This window comes from Cyrtonyx montezumae, unplaced genomic scaffold, assembly GCF_038088225.1.
Source record: "Cyrtonyx montezumae isolate F1298 unplaced genomic scaffold, pur_monq_1.0 scaffold_23, whole genome shotgun sequence".
NCBI lineage: Eukaryota > Metazoa > Chordata > Aves > Galliformes > Odontophoridae > Cyrtonyx > Cyrtonyx montezumae.
In genome coordinates, this window is record NW_027071970.1 from 1,752,666 (window position 1) to 1,770,000 (window position 17,335).

The following is a 17,335-nucleotide window of genomic DNA, read 5'->3' on the forward strand; positions in this document are numbered from 1 at the left end:
AGACAGACAGAGGAGGACACACCTGCCACCCCCCCCAGCTTGGGGACAGCCCCACTGCCATCCGGCTGTGACGGGGGGAAGCCAACCCGGGGGGGGGAGGACAATCAGGGGGTGACAGGTGCTCTGTGTGAGTGCTGTGCCTCAGTTTTGCTATAGCAGGACACAGGGCCTAGGCATGGCTTTGCCCAGCCTGGCAGCACAGGGTCGGGGTGGGGGGAAGGGGGTTGCAGTGAGCTCCCAGCAGGTGTGAGCCCCACGCTGTGGGGTTTTGGCCACCGTGGGCACAGGGCCAGCCCACCCAGCTCGCCTGCTGCTGCGTGCCCGCGCACTCCAGCGCAGAGAAAAACAAACCCAGAAGCAGCAAAGAAAGGAGTGGCAGAGGGACGCAGTGAGGAGGAGGAAGAAGAAGAAGAAGCAGGGTCTTGCAGCCCCTCCGGACTTGTGGGGTGCTCCATGAGCCCCCAGCCACCCCAGTTCGCTGCCATGGCCAAAAGCACCTTACTGCACTGCCGGCTGGTGGAGGGGAAGGAGCTGCCCGCCAGGGACGTGTGAGTGCTGCTGGGGATTTCTGCCCCTCACCCGGGGGGCACGGGGCACTGGGGGGTGCTGTACTCAGCCGGTGTTTTGGGGGCTCCCTGCCTTCAGCCCTGCTGGTTGAGACTCATTTTGCTGAGGGGGGGGGAGGTATCTGGTAATGGCTGGGGGTCCTCTTTGCAAGGGGCCCCGCACCCCCAGCAGCCCACATGCCTGGTGGGGTGACACTGTATATCAGTACCATCTGGGACCACCCCATATGGGGGTTACAGGACCTCTCCTGGGGCCCCACAGCTGGCAGAGTGTCCCTGTGGAGGGGGGGATCCAGCATGGCACCCAGCCCCCACCCAGGAGGACATCGTGCACCCCCTGGGTGCACTGGCTGTGAGCCAGCACCCAGCCCTCATCCGGGGGAGCCAGCTCTGCTTTTCCACCTAGCTGCAAGGGGTTAAGCCCAGGCAGAGGCTGGTGTCACCATGTCACCGTGACACCTCTCCAGCCCCACGCCCTGACACAGGGAAGTGTGTTGCTACAGAAACTCAGGCATGGCTGCACCGCTGGCACAGACACCCAGGGACGTGGGGACACGTGGTTGAGGTGACCTCGGATTTCCCGAGCTCAAAAGGTGCCAGGATTGGCATTGTCCCCAAGCAGGGCATCCAGCTGAGGCCGGGCAGCTCAATGCACCCGTGGCTGTGGGTCTTACAGCCAGTGCCCTGTTTGCCGCAGGGGGGGACACCACGGGGTACTGACCCCCTCCTGTCCCCTTTCTCCCCTTAGCTCTGGCTCCAGCGATCCCTACTGCGTGGTCAAGGTGGACAACGAAGTGGTGGCCAGGTAGGTGACCACACCACCTCGGGAAGAGGACACAGGGTCTGGCTGGAGTGCCCATGGGGTCCTCCGCTCACAGAACAGCCACGGTGTGGAGGAGCCTGAACCCATTCTGGGGCGAGGAGTTCACCCTGCGCCTGCCCAGTGGCTTCCACAGCCTCACCATCTATGTGCTGGATGAAGACACCATCGGGTAGGGGACAGCAGGGCTGGTGGCAGCAGGTGGGCAGTGGGGTCACCACCACCACCCCGGGGTGGCTGTCCCCATTGGTGTCACCCTGTAGGCACGATGATGTGATCGGTAAAGTGTCACTGAGCCGCCAGCAGATCTCAGCACAGCCACGGGGTGAGCAGGGGCACGGGGATTATGGGGGGCATAGGGCTCATGCCTGCTCCAGGAGTGCCCACCCTATGCCCCTCTTCTTAGGCATTGACAGCTGGCTCAGCCTGGCACCCGTGCACCCTGACCAGGAGGTGCAGGGTGAGATCCATCTAGAGGTGCAGGTACCCAAGCAGGGCCACCCGCGGGTGCTGCGCTGCCACCTCATCGCAGCCAGGTAGGGGGACCCGTGTTTGTGTTTGGGTTGGTGGGGTTGGCTGGGTGGTGGAGGGCTCAGGGCTGCCAGGAAGGGTCATCACTGCGTCCTGCTCAGGGACATTGCTGCTTGCAGCCCACGTGTCACGATGCTGTGGGGTCTCAGTGCCTGTGCCACACTGCTCAGGCACTGCTGGCCCTGCTGGGGACCAGGCTGGGCACAGGAGGCAAGGGACAGTGCAGTCCCCGTTTGTTTTAAAACTGGGGGAAACTGAGACAGCCCCACTGCCTTTGGGGTGGGTTGGGATGGGGCTGCTCTATGTGTGCCCCTGTGTGCATGCATGTGTGTGCACACGTGTGTGTGTTTGTGTGCCTGCACGCGTGGCTGCCAGACCGGAGGCTGCTGGCAGAGCAGCATCCTGCTGCCATGGCAACTGAAGCAGTTGCCATGGCAACAGGTTGGCCCTGGGGACAGTCAAGAGGGACAGCAGCATCCCCACTGTGCCCTGTGCCCCCCAGGGACCAGCTGCCAACATCCTCTTCCTGGTGCCACCTGACATACAGGTGCCTCATTGCATCCATGGTGACACAAGGGGACAGGGGACTGTGCCAAGGGGGACAGGTACTCATAGCATCCCCCTGACCCCCATCCTCCCACAGGGACCTGGCTCCCCGGGACCCCTCAGGCACCTCAGACCCCTTTGTCCGCGTGTCATGCTGTGGGTACACACAGGAGACAGCTGTGAGTCAGGCGTTGGATGGCACGGGTGGCACTGTGGGGGCACTGGGTGCCCAGAGGCTGGGGCTCCATCCCCTGCTGCCACCCCCCTGTCCCCAGCAGGTGATTAAGAAGACCCGTTTCCCACGCTGGAATGAGGTGCTGGAGTTTGAGCTGGCGGAGGATGAGCCGGGGGACAGCGTGCTGAGCGTGGAGGTTTGGGACTGGGACATCGTGGGCAAGAACGACTTCCTGGGACAGGTGAGAGCTGGACACGTGGGGATGGTGATGCTCTGTGCCCCCCAGCTCACCTCCTGCCTGCGTACCCCAGGTCAAGGTTCCCTTGGATGCATCAGGTCCCATTGAGGGCTGGTTCCAGCTCCTGCCCTTCCCCAGCAGCACCGAGGAGCCAAGGTGAGTGCAAGGCAGTGGAGGATGGAGGGTGACAGGGTGCGGGGCAGGGTGCAGCCATGCCTCCCCCATCACGCTGTCACTGCAGGGGACAGCTGGGCTCCCTGCGGCTGACGGTGCGGCTGCTGGAGGACAGAGTCCTGCCCCAGCACTGCTACCAGCCCCTCATCCAGCTCCTGGCTGAGCCCCTCCGCTGCCCAGGACAGGTGGGTGCTGCGGGGTGGGGGCACACTTGTGCCACTTGTCCCCACGGTGTGTGACATCCCCATGGCCTCCCCACAGCCCGCAGCCGGCACGGCACTGGCTGTTCTGGAGGAGGTGACCTCAGGGGACAGCCGGCAGGATGTGGCCACCAAGCTGGTCAAGGTCTTCCTGGCTCAGGGTCTGGCTGTGCCCTTCCTGGACTACATCATCACCCGCGAGCTGGCCAGAACCAGTAAGTGCTGGAGTCAGACCAGTAAGTGCAAGGGCTGGAACATCTTCTGCAGACCCTCTTCTAGGGAACTGGAAGGGAAACCACACTGAGTGCTGCCAGGGTGCCTTCTGTGAGGCCACCAAAGGCTTGGGCACACTGGGGACAACTGGGGCACGCCATGGCTCACAGTGGGCTCTCCCTCCCAGTGGACCCCAATACCCTTTTCCGCTCCAACTCCTTGGCCTCCAAGTCCGTGGAGCAGTTCTTGAAGGTGAGCCCGGGTGGGGACATTACTCCAGCACCCTGTGATGGCTTCAGGACATGGCACGGTGCTGGGGACAGCGTGGGGACAGCAGTGGGATCCTGCCCCGTGCAGGCAGTGGGGCTGCCCTACCTGCATGCAGTCCTGAAGCCGGTGGTGAACCGAATCTTTGAGGAGAAGAAGTACGTGGAGCTGGACCCCTGCAAGATGGAGCTGAGCCGTGGCAGGCAAGTGCAGGGATGTGTCCCCACCCTGGTGTCCCCCACGGGCCACCTCGGTGGTCACGAGCTGCTGGTGTCCTTGCAGGAGGATCTCCTTCAAGGGGTCCCTGTCGGAAGCCCAGGTGCGAGACAGCAGCTTGGAGCTGCTGCAGGGCTACCTGGGGGACACGGTGGATGCCATCGTGGGCTCGGTGGACAAGTGTCCCCTCCTGATGAGGATGGCCTTCAAGCAGCTCCGCAGGCGGGTGGAGGAGCGCTTCCCCTCACCGCAGCACGAGGTGGGGGTCCCCGAGGGGCAGGGGGGGCTGCACAGTGCTGGGTGCTGAGCTCTGTCCCTGTGCAGGAGGTGCAGTACTTCGCCATCAGTGGGTTCCTCTTCCTCCGCTTCTTCGCCCCTGCTGTCCTCACCCCGAAGCTCTTTGGTCTGCGGGAGCAGCATGCTGAGCCCCGCACTGGGCGCACACTCTTGCTGCTCGCCAAGGTGCCCAGAGGAATGGGGACATGGGAGGGGGGACCTCGGGGAGGGATGGGAATTTTGGGCGGGGATGAGGCACCAAGGAGGGACAGGATGACAAAGACGGTCAGGGACCTGAAGGAAGGGTGTGGGGCCAAGGAGGGATGGGGATATCGTGGAAGGACATGGATCATAGGGGGAACCCCAGAAGGGATAGAAACTCCAGAGAGTGTGTGGACCTCAGAAGATCAGGGAGACCCTGGAGAGGGATGGGGCATCAGGGAGGGACTGGGATGGCCAGAATAGATGGGGACCCAAGGAAGACATGGGGACCCTGCAAGAGGATGGGGTACCAGGGAGGTACAGGACCCCAGAGAGGGACAGAGAGGGATGCCAAGGTGGGAAGGGAATCCCAGAGAGGCTGAAAGACCCTGGGGAGGGACAGGGATCTCAGGGAGAGCAGAGCCTTTCCCACTCCCATGCTGCATGCCATGAGCTGGTGTTCCCACTGGGGGTGAGATATCACCAGCCACACCACCATGCCTTGGGGACAGGGCAGCAGCCAGGGTTGGCTCCCACCACCTTGAGCTGCTCTGTTTCCCCTTTTTCCTCCCCAAACCCCACTCCCACGGGGCAGGCGCTGCAGAGCATCGGCAACCTGGGACTGCAGCCAGGCAAGGAGTCCTGGATGGCCCCGCTGCACACCGTCCTGCTGCCCAGCATCACCCGCGTCAGAGCCTTCCTGGACAGCCTCATCGACGTGGACAGCACTCAGGGTGAGTGGGCACAGTGGCACCACGGAATCCCCCCCATCCTGGGGATACCTCCGTGTCCTCCCCTAAGGAGCATCACCCCAAAGTGATCTCACTGTTCCCACACCATGGCCACAGTGGGTGAGGGGATGGTGTCGGTGGCACCTTTTGGTCCCTTGGCCATCATCAAGGAGGGCTTCCTGCACACGAGGGAGGCCGAGGAGCACTCCCTGCTGCCCCGCTTCACCTTCAAGAAGCGGTACTTCTGGCTCAGCACCCAGGCTCTGTCCTACTCCAAGTCCCCCGAGTGCCAGGTGGGTGCAGCCCGCCGTCCCCCCGCCCTGCTGCACGGTGCTGGGCTGTGGGCACAGTGACACGTGGCGTTCTGGGGTCGGCAGGAACGCAGCTGCATCCCCGTGGGGCACATACGGGTGGTGGAGCGCGTGGATGAGGGCACGTTCCCACAGCCCCACGTCATGCAGGTGGTGGCACAGGATGGCACCGGGCAGCTGCGCACCACCTACATCCAGTGCAAGGTGGGGACATCCCCATCCCAGCACCACTGGGACACCAACACTCCAGGCTGCCCCTGTCCTGGCACCCCGGCACTCAGTGCGTGGGGGCAATGGGGTCCCAGGTCCAGCTGTACTGGCAACACTGGGGCATCCGATTTTAGTAGTACTGGAGTCACTGGGGTACCAGCCCTACCCATGTTGGGATCAGTAGGGTATCCACTTTTATCTGTAGTGGTCTTCACTGGGCTATCAGCTCTGGTTATACTGGCTTCACTGGGGTATCCAGTAATACCTGTACTGGGATCGCTGGGGTACCAGCCCTAGCTGTACTATGGGAAGCAACCCTATCCGTACTGAGCCAGTGAGGCACCAGCCCTGCCTGTACTGGGACCTACACTGGGATCAATGGGATGCCAGCCCTGCCTGTACTGGGACCTACACTGGGATCAATGGGATGCCAGCCCTGCCTGTACTGGGACCTACACTGGGATCAATGGGATGCCAGCCCTGCCTGTACTGGGACCTACACTGGGATCAATGGGATGCCAGCCCTGCCTGTACTGGTGTCACTGGCATACTAGCCCTGTTCCCAAGTGCCACCTCCCCACCAACTCCCACCCGAGCCATCAAACTCCCTCTGGATCCCCAGCCCCCACTGCCCCATACCCTCCTCGTGCCCACCCTGGGGATGCCCAGAGGACCACCACCCCGTGGGTGCCACCGCCGTGTCCCCGCAGAGCGCTCCGGAGCTGTGGCAGTGGCTGTGGGCTCTGCGCCATGCCAGCAGTGCCAGCGGGGCCATGCTGCCCACCTGCCACCCCGGAGCCTTCCGCGCCGCACGCTGGACCTGCTGCCTGCAGCCCAACCGCGCAGGTAACGTGGGCAGAGAGCCCGTGACAGGGTCCCCAGTGGGTCCCCACCCCCGACTCAACCCCGCTCTCCCCGGCAGCTCCCGGCTGCAGCCGGACCCATGGTGCAGTGGCACTGGATGAGTGGAGGGACCCCCTGGACCCCGCAGCGGCGGCACAGAGCCTCTACGGGCACCTCCAGCGCGCGGGGACGCGGCTTCGGTGAGGCAGTGTGCTGGGAGGGCACCCGTGGGTGTCCACCCCCAGCCCCGGGTGGGCTGAGCGTCCTCGTCCTGCAGGGAGGTGGGGGCAGGACACGAGGGCAGCGCGGCGGTGGAGAGCCCGGAGCTGGGAGGTAGGGGGGCACGGGGGGGCGGTGTGGGGGCAGCTGCATTGGTGCGCACACACGCACACACACCCGCGAGCCGTGTTTTCTCCACCAGGGGACAGCAAACCCCCACGGCCGCACGCATACGAAGCCCCACCCCTGTGCTGCACACGCACGCTCCCAGCCGCCTGCACGCGAATGTGCGCTTGGATACACGCGTGGGCGCGCACACTCCCCCCGCACGAGGACCCTCCCCTCCACCAAACCGGGCACGTCAGCGTCGGGGAGGGGGAGAGGAGGGAGGAGGCACAACGGGGTGGGACAGGGCGGCCCGCGGGTGTCACGGGTGGGTACCGAGAGCTGCGAGTGGGAACGCTGTCTCCCCGCGGCCGCAGGCGGAGCCGTCGGGGAGCGGCTGTGGGCGGTGCTGCGGGACCTGGACGCGGCCCACGAAGCCTTCGCCCGTGGCGACGGCGCGTCGAGGCCTCCCACGAACACGGATGCAGCCGCGGCCACGTGAAGAGAACTACAGCTCCCAGCGTGCCCCGCGCCGACAGGGCGCGTCCAGCCCCGCGCCGTGCCGCAAAGCATGCCGGGAGCTGTAGTCCGCGCCGCTCCTCCCTACCCGCAGCGAGATGGGGCGGCTCGGCGGGGGCACCCCACGAACACGCGTGTTCACACGCTCACACAGACGTGTCCGTGGAGTGCCCGGCCGCACGTGCGTGTGCGTGCGCAGCCAGTTGCGCGCGGCGCTGCATGGGATACGCGTGAGTGTGAACGACGCTGCCGCCTCGTGTGACGGCCCACGAGGGGACGGCCCCCACCCGGCACCCTTCCCTAGCGGCGCGGGGACACGAGTGGGCGGCGCGGGGACGCTGCGGTGTATTCCTTAACACAGAGATGTACACATGGCACCGGTTGCACGCGGCTCCGTGGGGCACCGGGTGGGCAGAGAGGAAAGCACCGCGCAGCTGGCAGCCGGGAAGGGGACGGGGACGCGCGGCGGGTGGCACCGGGGGGGGGAAGGGGGGGAGCCCACGCGGTGCCGAAGCAGCAGGGACGGTGACACGGGGCCGAGGGGGCGGCACGGAGCCCCTCTGCATGGGCTCAGTCCTTGAGGGTGGCCTCGGAGACGCCCTGCGCCAGCAGCTCGGCCAGGACGTTGTCCAGGTAGTTGGGGTCGGGATAGCCGTGACCCGTCAGGTTGGAGCCAAATTCGGTCTTGTGGTGGATCTCGTTCCACACCACCGTGTCCGACTCACCCGTGGTGTTGGAGGTGCCGATGGTGAAGATGAGCCGCCGGTCCCACGCCACAATCAGCAGCTTCAGCACCTGGGGGATGGCCGCCGCTGCCCCAGGGACCCCCATCCCCACCCCACTGTCCCCACCCATATGGCCACGTCCCCTCCCGTGCCAACCCTGGGGACGCGGGGCTGCTCACCTTCCTGCCCTTCTCGTTGTCGGGCAGGTAGCAGTGCCGGGGGAAGCCGCGTGCCGTGAACTTCTTGCCAGGGTTGGGGTGCTCTGGACCCTTCGGTGGGGACAGCAGAGGGGTGAATGCATGGCATGGGGACACCCAGCCCTGGGGTGCGGGCGGTGGGGGGGGCTCACCTGGATGCCAGTGGGGATGTCATAGACAATCCGGATGGTTTTGGAGTCAGTGTAACCCGGGAGGGAGTGGGGGATGAGGTGGAACTCCATCTTCCCGGGGGGCTGCGTGCCCGTCTTCTCCCCGTAGATGGCCTTGCAGGTGGGGCACTGCAAGCTGCCGTCCTGCAGGGACAGCCCCAGCGGGCACTCAGCCCCACACCGTGTGCCCACGGACCCCATGCCCGCGTGGGCTCCCACCTTGTTGCCGTTGTTGTACATGGCCACGAGGCACAGCAGGTGGTACATGTGCCCGCACTTGCCCAGCTTGCCCACCAGCTCCGGCTTGATGCCGCGGTGACTCAGGACGCCCTCGTAGCCCGAGGAGGTGACCAACCTCTCCATGCAGATGGTGCAGTCCTGGAGGGACACGGGGGTCACCCCGTGGGTGTCACTCCGGGCTCTGTGCCCATCCCCTGCCGTCCCGCTGGGCCTGCTCACCTCATCCGGAGGGGTCTTCACCTTCTGGATGTAGCGACGCACCACGTCCTCTGGGTTCTTGCCTGCCATAGATAGGGGTGTCGGTCAGATCCTGGCCCCACAGCTGCCCCCTGCCTCTAGCAGTGGTGGGGAGGAGGTGGCACAGAGCAGTCACAGGCAGTGACACCGCCTTACACCCTTGGGTGACATGCTGCATTTTAGACCGTCCCCCTAGCATTTCAGATCCAACCCCGCAGCCCCACCCGTGCCTCAGTTTCCCCCCGGCAGTTCCTTACTCCTTTTGAGGTGCTTCTTCTTGGTCTTCCTGCAGATGCCACTGACCCCAGGCACAGGCTTGATGTCGCTCTTGCTGACAGGTGGTGGGTGCAGGATGGGCTTGGGTGCACGGGTCAGGCAGACAGGCAGTCCAGCAGCACACATCAGGATCCCCGTCATCCCTGCACGGGGACAGGGGTGTGTGTCTGCCCCTTCCATCCCTGGCCCGACCCCTGAGCACCCATGGGTGCTCTTTATGGGACTCCCACCCCTTACCTGCCAGGGCAGGATGGACAGGGCCAGTGCCATTCAGGTTCTTGACTGGGAGAGCTGGCACCCTGCAAGAGACAGGAGGAATGTCCCCTGGGTCCCGTCCTCTCCTCAGTGTCACTGGGGCACTCATGCATGCATCCCCTCAGCTGTGCATCCATGTGTGCAAAGCAGCACGGGTACAGCTTGGTGCGAGATGTGGGGTCATGGGGACACAGGAGGAGGTGACTTGGGGACACAACAGGGGTGTGGGGGGGAGGGGTGGAAGGACAGATGGATAGACAGATGGATGGACAGAGGTGAATATGTAGGTAAACATGGCTGGATGGGGGGAGGGAGAGAGGGAGGGACGGAGGGATGGAGGGATGGGTGGGTGGGTGAATGGATGTGGGTGGATGGGCATGGGGAGAGCCCCCACATCCCTGCTCACAACCCAGCATCCACAACACAGACAGGAGATCGCAACCCCAGGGAAGGGTCCATCCCACGGGAACCCTCTCTACCCCTACAACACCCCCAGACCACGCCATAACCCAGCCCTGCCCCTACCTGCAGTCCCTGCCCCCAGCTCCCAAGGCCACCCTCAGCCATGCCAAAGCCACTTGGGGCAGTGGGGGCCTCACCCCTCCAGCCTGCTCCTACCTGTCCATGGGGACGCACGGCACGGGGGCTGTGTGCCGGCACGGGGATGGTTCGGCCCAGGACACGGAAGCGAAAGCAGCACATCAACAGAGGAAGGAAACACCGGGTGCTCGGTGACCCTGCATGCCCCCCCTCTCCCCAGCTCTGTCGCCCGTCCCCAGCCCTGGCTGACTATGTGCTGTGGCTGTGGGCAGTGGGAGGGACGCAGAGGTATGTCCCCATGCTGCTCCCCGTGCCCCTGCTGCCCCTGACCCACAGGTGTTCCTGCAGCACACACCCCAAAGCGGAGGTGACACCATCAGGATGTCACCATCACCACCCAGATGTGTCCCACTGCTTCGGCCGGATCCTTCCTGCAGGGCAGGATGCCACAACAGCTCCTCACATCCATGGCCCCCACAGGGATCTGCCTGGAGTGACCCACCCCACGCTGAACAGCAGGGACACAAGCCCCCCAGAAACTGGCACTTTGTCACCTGCAGCCAGCATGGCACGGCGTGGACTGGCACAACTGGGCACAGCGTGGCACGGCATGGAGCTACGTGGCACAACGTAGGGGTGCAGCATGGTGCAGCACGGCATGGCACGGCCGCGGTGCTGCTGACAGTGCCAGCACCAGAGAGGTGACAGCTGGTGCTGCCAAGCAATCTGACTGCATCTCCATGCCACCCCGTGCCACCTCTGTCACCCCGTGCGTCCCCATCCCAGCTTACCCAGCGGGCACCGTGGCGCGGGCGCTACCTGCACCCCCCCGCTGCGTGCCGGGCCGGTTCAGGTTATTGAGGCCGGGCAGCTGCACGGTGCCAGGCGTGCTCTGGCTGCACCCAAAAGCTCCGGCAGGCACCCTGGCTGCCTCCCCCTTAGCCGTGCCACCTGCTGATGGCCACAAGGTCGCACCAGCAAAGGTGCTGCTCTGCCGCACCGGCACTGTCCCCGTCCCTGCACCGGCGTACAGCTTGCGGCGCTGCGAGGCCAGGATGGCATTGGATGCTGCGCGGGTGCTGTTGACCAGCAGGCACTGGTGGCACGAGCAGGGCTGCCCCGTGCTGCTGCCCACCGGCCACGATTGAGACTTGGGGATGGAGCCCATGGTCAGTGGGTACGCCAGGTCCATGCGGCGCCGCAGCCGGCGCCGGCGCTGCGTCTGCCGGTTCATCTGCGACATGCTGCTGAAGTAGATGAGGTAGCAGAAGCCCAGGGAGGAGAGGTCCAGCCAGGGGTGCTGCTTCTCGTAGGCGTTCTGGATGGTGATGCAGATGTCCATGTCGTAGGGAGTCCACGAGCTGTTGTCGTTCTCCCATTCCCACACGATGCCCTTTCCCGGAGCTGAGGAGGGGTCGTAGAAGTTCCTGCGCACCGGGCGCATGGTGCCTGCGGGGACACGGTGCTCAGCCCCCACACACTGCTGACATCCCCCAGACAGAAGCCCCCCGCCCCCTGGCAGCTCACCCCCAGCGCCGCGCCCCTTGCCTTGCTCAGCCACACGCTGCGCTCCCGTCCCCGGCCGGCTGCACTGCCTGGCCCTATTAACGACTCTAATAAGGGTCATTAATCACCGTCTGGCCCCGCTGCCGCCGGGTGCTGAGGCAGCACCGCCTGCAGCCCCATGGGGTCCGTGCCCCCGCCGCAGCCCAGCAAGTCCCCACCTGAGTCAGCTGCATGCTCACATCCCCGTCCTGCTCAAGTCCTGCATCCCACGACCTGCTTGTGTCCACAGCCCAGATCCCACTGCTGGCTCACAGCCGTACAATGCTCACACCCGTGCCCTGCACCCTACTGCCCACTGCTGTCAACATCCCAAATCCCAATGCTATCTTGTGTCTACATCCCAACTCCCACTGCCGCTCACATCCCACTGCCCACTGCCCAATCCCAACCACATCCCACTCACATCCATGTCCTGCATCCCACTGCCCACCCGTGTCTGTACCCACACCCCCCCTCCCCATGTCTCCTTGTACCCAGCCCACCATGCCCACCCACGCCCTGCATCCCCCATCCCGCTCACATCCACGGCCCCACTGGTGCCTGCATCTCCCCGCAGTTGTGTGCACATGTCCTGCCTGCTCAGAACAGGGTCACCTCATTTCAAGTGCACCCCACCACATCCCAAGCCCACCCCGCTGTGGGCACACATCCCAGCACCCAGCACCATCCGGGCCAGGGAATGGGACATTTAGAAACCTTGCAGATGAACATTTCCCAGCAGGGGTGATGTGCCATCCCCACACCCCATCCCCCATCCTGAGTCTCCTGGGGTGCTCCTGGCACGTGTCACTTTAGTGGGTCATGGTTAATGGGGTCTGGGCTGGGAGGCGGTGCAGGACAGGGCTTGATTTCCCCCGAGGACACCTGTCCTGGTTGTGTGCTGCAGCCCTGCTCTGTCAAGGGGTGGCACGTGGCCCCCACAGACCCCAAAGTGGGGCCACCCAGTTCCCTCTGTCCCTTTTCCAGGTGGGAAGGAAAGGGAAGGGAGGGAGGAGTCTTGTGGGGCTGCACTGGGGTGAGGACAGACAGAAGGGGACTGACAGGTGGAGAGGGGGTGAGCTGAAAGGGAGGGAGGGAGGGAGATGGATGGGGTGATGGATGGAGGGATGGATGGAGGGATGGATGGAGGGATGGATGGAGGGACTGATGAGTGCATTGGTGATTGGTTGGATGGAATGATAAATATACATGGGGATACCTTGATGGATATACATGAACAGAATGACAAGTAAGTAAAGATACACTGGGATGGATGGATGGATGGATGGATGGATGGATGGGATGACAATTATTCATTAGGATGGGTGGATTGATGGGTAATATAATAAGAATGACACACAGCAGACAGGCACACACTGGGAAGGACAGATGGATGGAGGGATGGATGGAGGGAGGAATGGATGGAGGGAGGGATGGATACATGGAACAAAGGAAGGAAGTAACAAAGGAATAAAGCAGTGAAGCAAGGACACAAGAAGGAAGGATACGAAGACGCATAGTCGTGTCATGGAATAGCTGATGGATGAGCAGAGGAACAGATGATTGCAGAAGGAAGAGCAGTGCTGAAGGCCGTCCAACAGAGGCTCACATGCAAGACAGATGTACTCATCCTCAGCCACTTCACCCCCAGTAGACCCCGTGTACCCACCGAGTCCCCTGCCCTTACCCGTGTCCTGCCGGAACTGGTGCATGGACTGCAGGTCGATGATGTAGGGTGCCAGCTGCACATCCACCTGGCCCAGCACCACACTGCCGCGGGCATCCTCCTTCAGCACGTTCTCGATGTGGTGGCAGACGGCGGCTGAGTAGGGCCGCCAGCGCCCGTGCTCATTCAGCCACTCCCAAACCACCACGCGGGCCAGGTTTTGGGGTGGGAACCCCAAAGTCCCGGAGCCCAGCAGGGCCCCCGTGCCCTGCCGCGCCATGGCTGGGGACAGCAGCTCAGCGTGGAGCCATGGCCAAGGGACAGGCAGCTCAGTGGCACCCGCGGGGCCGCAACGTCCTTGTCCCCACTGCAGAGCTCAGCGGGGGTGGGGGGTGGCACACAGAGCCCCGTGGCACCCGGTCCTGCTCCTCCGGGGCCACCACCACGCCAGGCTGGGGTGAGCCATCACTTGGCACCGGGCACCGGGCGCTGCTCGTCCTCCCTGCAGCACTGGCTCATCTCAGCGTCCCCGGGCTCTGTGGGGACAGGACACTCCCAGGTGCCCCCTCCTCTTCTTTCCCCTTCTGTCCCAGCTGATGTCACCGGTTGCTCCTAAGGCTCCAAGGGTGTCACCTGCAAAGCAGGGCCACAGCACTGCTCAGTCGCAGCCGAGCTGGCCCTGAGTGCTGCCACACAACGCTGCGTCCCTGCCCTCCCCGGCGGCACCTTGGGGACCGTCCCCATCACCCCGTGTGCCCGCAGCCAGACAGCGTGGCGGGCTGCCAGCCTCAGGTGGGACAGCAGGGAGGGGGACAGCGATCAGAGGGGACAAGCAGCATGGGGACAATTGTTTTCAAGGCTTGGGGGGGCTCAAATAAACAAGAAGCTCCAGAAAAGCCGGCGGTGTGCCCGGGAGCCCGCGGCCCTCCTGCTCATCCGGCGCTGATTTATGATCTGCACTGCAGGCATCGGGATAGGGTCAGCCTGGGCGGTGTGTCCCGGGCCCCCCAGGCCCCCCAGGCAGCTCCCTGCCCACCAACACAGCCCCACGGCCCCCGTGCGTGGGGTGGGGAGGGTTTTGGCTGCACAGACAGACAGCGAGCCACGGACAGACGGACGGACACAGAGCCGCACGCTGGCACCGGGGACACAAACAGCACAGGGACCCGCGCAGACAGACAGACAGACACACGTAGGGCCCCACAGCAGCGTGACAACAAACAGTCGTACACACACACACACACACACGCACGCACACGCACAGACACGCATGCATCCATGCACTCACCCGGCACCCCCAGCACCGCAGCAACCGAAGGGGCCCAACCTCGGGGGGCAAAACCCAGTGTGCCACCCCCGTCCTTACCCTTCTCCCACTGCCCCCTCCCACCTCGGTCCCCGGTCCATGGAGCGGCAGGCGAAGCCAGGCCCATCCCCCGGTGCCCCCCAGCACACCATACCCCCACCGCACGACACTGCCGCTGCACGACAGCCCCCAGCGCGGACCCCCTCCCGCACGGTGCCCCCCCGCTGCACGAAATTCCAGCCACGACGTTCCCGCCGCGCGGTACCCCGGGCGTGCGGTGCCCCCCCCGCCTCCCTCCATCTCCCCCTCCTCCGTCTGCGCGTTGCCCCCGGTGCCCGCCGCCCCCCCCCCCCTCCCCGCCATGGCCGCCGCCGCCCCGCATCGCCCCCGCCCCGCTCCGCTACCTCCGGCGGCCGCAGCCGCAGCGGCCCCGCAGCAGCGGCGGCACCGGGAGCGGGGCCGGGAGACGGCGGAGCTCCGCCGGCGCCTGGCAGCCACGGGCACGCGGGGACGCGGGGACGCGCGGCGGGGACGCGCGGCGGGGGGATGCGGGCGCACGCCGAGACCTCAGCCAGCGACTCCCACGCACGAGGCGGCCACGCGTGCCCTCTGGTGGCCTCGGGCACGGCCCCCGTGGCTCCCCCGTGGGACGAGGAGTGTGGCGAGACGCTTGCGGAGCGGTGGTCCTGGATCCGGGTTTAAACTGGTGCTGGTCCTCCGTGGGGTCACAGCGTGGGGATGTGGGGTTGGCACACGGCGTGGGAGTGTGAATGTGGAGTGGGAATGTGGCGGGGGGATGTGGAGATGGGACAGGAGAAATGGCATGGGGACATGGAGGTGAAGATGGCAATGGGGTGTTGAGCTGGGACATGGCATGAGGACATGGGGCTGGGATGTGACACTTGGACACGGAGCAAGGACAGGAATATGGTAAGGGAACATGGAACTGGGACAGGAACATGGCATGAGGACATGGAGACAGGATGGTGCTTGGGGATGCTGAGCTGGGATATAGCATGGGGACACGGAACTAGGACAGGAATATGGCATGGGGACATGGGGCTGGGACACGTATGGGGGCATAAAGCAGGGACAGGGGCATGGCATGGGGACCTGAAGCCAGATCAGGGATGTGGACATGAGACGTGACATGGGAACTTGGATCTGGGCCGGGAGCACGGCATGGGGACCTAGAGCCAGGCCAGGGAGCAGGGCTGCCCGTGGGGACGTGGGTGGGACACACGCATGCACACAAATATACGTGCACAAAAGCATTGCACACACATGCACATACACACGCTCATGTGGACACGTGCACGCGTGCACACCCGTATGCACGCAGCCTGCAGGACCCCCCACCCGCACCCACCCCCCCAGCAGGGACCACCCGCACACACTTCGCTCTTTGCACGCCGCGGACCACACGCACGTCGTTTGCAAACAGCGGCCGGAAGCACGAGCACAAACACTGGGATGCACACAGCCCTGGCTGAGCACACACACACCACTGTGTGCATGCAAACACCGCCGAGTGCACAGACACGCGTGCACGTGTGCACACACCCTATGTCTCCGTAATCCATGCCCCCATCCATGTACCCCCAACCATATCCTCCATATCCATGACCCCAATATCTGTGCACTGATAACCGTGCCCCCCAAACCCATCCTGCCATATCTGTGTCCCCCGTATCCATGTTCTCCCATCCGTGTCCCCCCAGCCATGCCTCCATATCCATGTACTCATATCCATGTCCCCCATTCCATATCCACCGTATTCACGTCCTCATAAGCACATCCCCCCACCCATGCCTCCATATCCATATTCCCATGTCCATGTCCTTCCACATCCGCGTCCCCATATCCATGTCCCCCATACCCATGCACCCCATATCCATGCTCACATATCCATACCCCCCATACCTATGTCCCCATCCATAACCCCTCATCCACGTCCCCCATACCCATGCCCCCTGTATCCGCGTTCCCTCACCCGTATCTCCCCAATACATAAACCCCATATCCATGTCCCTATCCATGTCTCCACATCCATATTCCCCCATCTCTATCCCCCATATCCATGCCCCCCATATCTACACCCCCCCCATTCATATCGCCCCTCTGCCTTTCTCGACCCCCCAGGAGCCGCCCCCCCACATCGCTCCCCCCATCCCCTCCGGGGCGGAAGGCAGCGGTGTATGTGTGTGTGTGTGTGTGCTGGGGGGGGGTCCCTTCCTCCTCCCCCTCCATCCTCCATCCCTTCCCCTTCGCTCCTCCCCGCGCACGGAGCGCGGCCCCCGGTGCCCGCTGAGCCGAGCGGAGCCGAGCGGAGCGGAACGGAGCATGGAGGGCCCCTCCCGGGGGGGGCACCGCCGCCCGCCCCTACCCCTGGCCATGGGGCTGTGCTGCTGCCTGCTGCTGCCGCCCGCTGCCGGCTCCTGGAGCGTGCAGCCCCGCAGGTACCGGCACCGGGGGGGTAGGCGGGGGGGGGGGGGAACAGAGAGGGCAGAGAGAACGGGGGGCAATGGGAAGTGGGGGCACAGGGCTTGGGGTGTAGGGTTAGAGGGAATAGGGCGCTGTGGGGAGGGTGGATGGGGAGCACAGGATGCTGGGGGGGGGCTGAGTGCAGGGCACTGGGGTACCGGTACCAGAGGGCAGCGGGCAATGGGTACCAGTGGTACCGGCAGCAATGGGGACTGGGGGTCAGGCACTGGGGGTGCCAGCACCGGGGGGAAGCAGGGAGGAGGAGCGCTGGGGGGTCTGGACGCTGGGCACGGGGATAGAGCACCAGAGGGCTGTGGGTGCTGGGGGGAATGG

The 17,335-nt window shown here is 64.6% G+C and overlaps 3 protein-coding genes across 5 annotated transcripts in view; 2 read left to right on the plus strand and 1 right to left on the minus strand.

Annotated features, from left to right (window-relative positions):
- The first annotated feature begins 123 nt into the window (after positions 1 to 123).
- Positions 124 to 7,421, plus strand: RASAL1 (RAS protein activator like 1). Its single transcript, XM_065738761.1, has 21 exons — positions 124 to 548; positions 1,315 to 1,371; positions 1,445 to 1,558; positions 1,650 to 1,711; positions 1,793 to 1,922; positions 2,561 to 2,642; positions 2,742 to 2,879; positions 2,950 to 3,032; positions 3,118 to 3,235; positions 3,312 to 3,465; positions 3,651 to 3,715; positions 3,821 to 3,933; positions 4,013 to 4,205; positions 4,271 to 4,408; positions 5,019 to 5,155; positions 5,264 to 5,447; positions 5,532 to 5,669; positions 6,386 to 6,521; positions 6,598 to 6,718; positions 6,796 to 6,851; positions 7,220 to 7,421. Exons 1-21 carry the CDS (start codon positions 454 to 456, stop codon positions 7,342 to 7,344), a joined length of 2,439 nt encoding a protein of 812 aa, XP_065594833.1. The 5' UTR covers positions 124 to 453; the 3' UTR covers positions 7,345 to 7,421.
- Positions 7,422 to 7,693: 272 nt separating this feature from the next.
- On the minus strand, positions 7,694 to 13,841 carry DTX1 (deltex E3 ubiquitin ligase 1). Its single transcript, XM_065738760.1, has 9 exons — positions 13,234 to 13,841; positions 10,793 to 11,450; positions 9,444 to 9,505; positions 9,188 to 9,349; positions 8,913 to 8,974; positions 8,673 to 8,831; positions 8,436 to 8,597; positions 8,266 to 8,355; positions 7,694 to 8,156 (listed from the first exon to the last, which is right to left on the minus strand). Exons 1-9 carry the CDS (start codon positions 13,490 to 13,492, stop codon positions 7,932 to 7,934), a joined length of 1,839 nt encoding a protein of 612 aa, XP_065594832.1. The 5' UTR covers positions 13,493 to 13,841; the 3' UTR covers positions 7,694 to 7,931.
- Positions 13,842 to 16,829: 2,988 nt separating this feature from the next.
- The window catches only part of EMID1 (EMI domain containing 1), a 9,637-nt gene continuing 9,131 nt past the window's right edge, over positions 16,830 to 17,335 (plus strand). For 2 of the 3 annotated variants that reach the window (XM_065738767.1, XM_065738768.1), the window contains exon 1: positions 16,830 to 16,977. In XM_065738767.1, coding sequence (XP_065594839.1) covers positions 16,862 to 16,977 — 116 coding nt within the window. In that variant the 5' untranslated portion in view covers positions 16,830 to 16,861. The remainder of the gene's footprint in view (positions 16,978 to 17,335) is intronic. The other variant, XM_065738769.1, reaches the window with a different exon arrangement.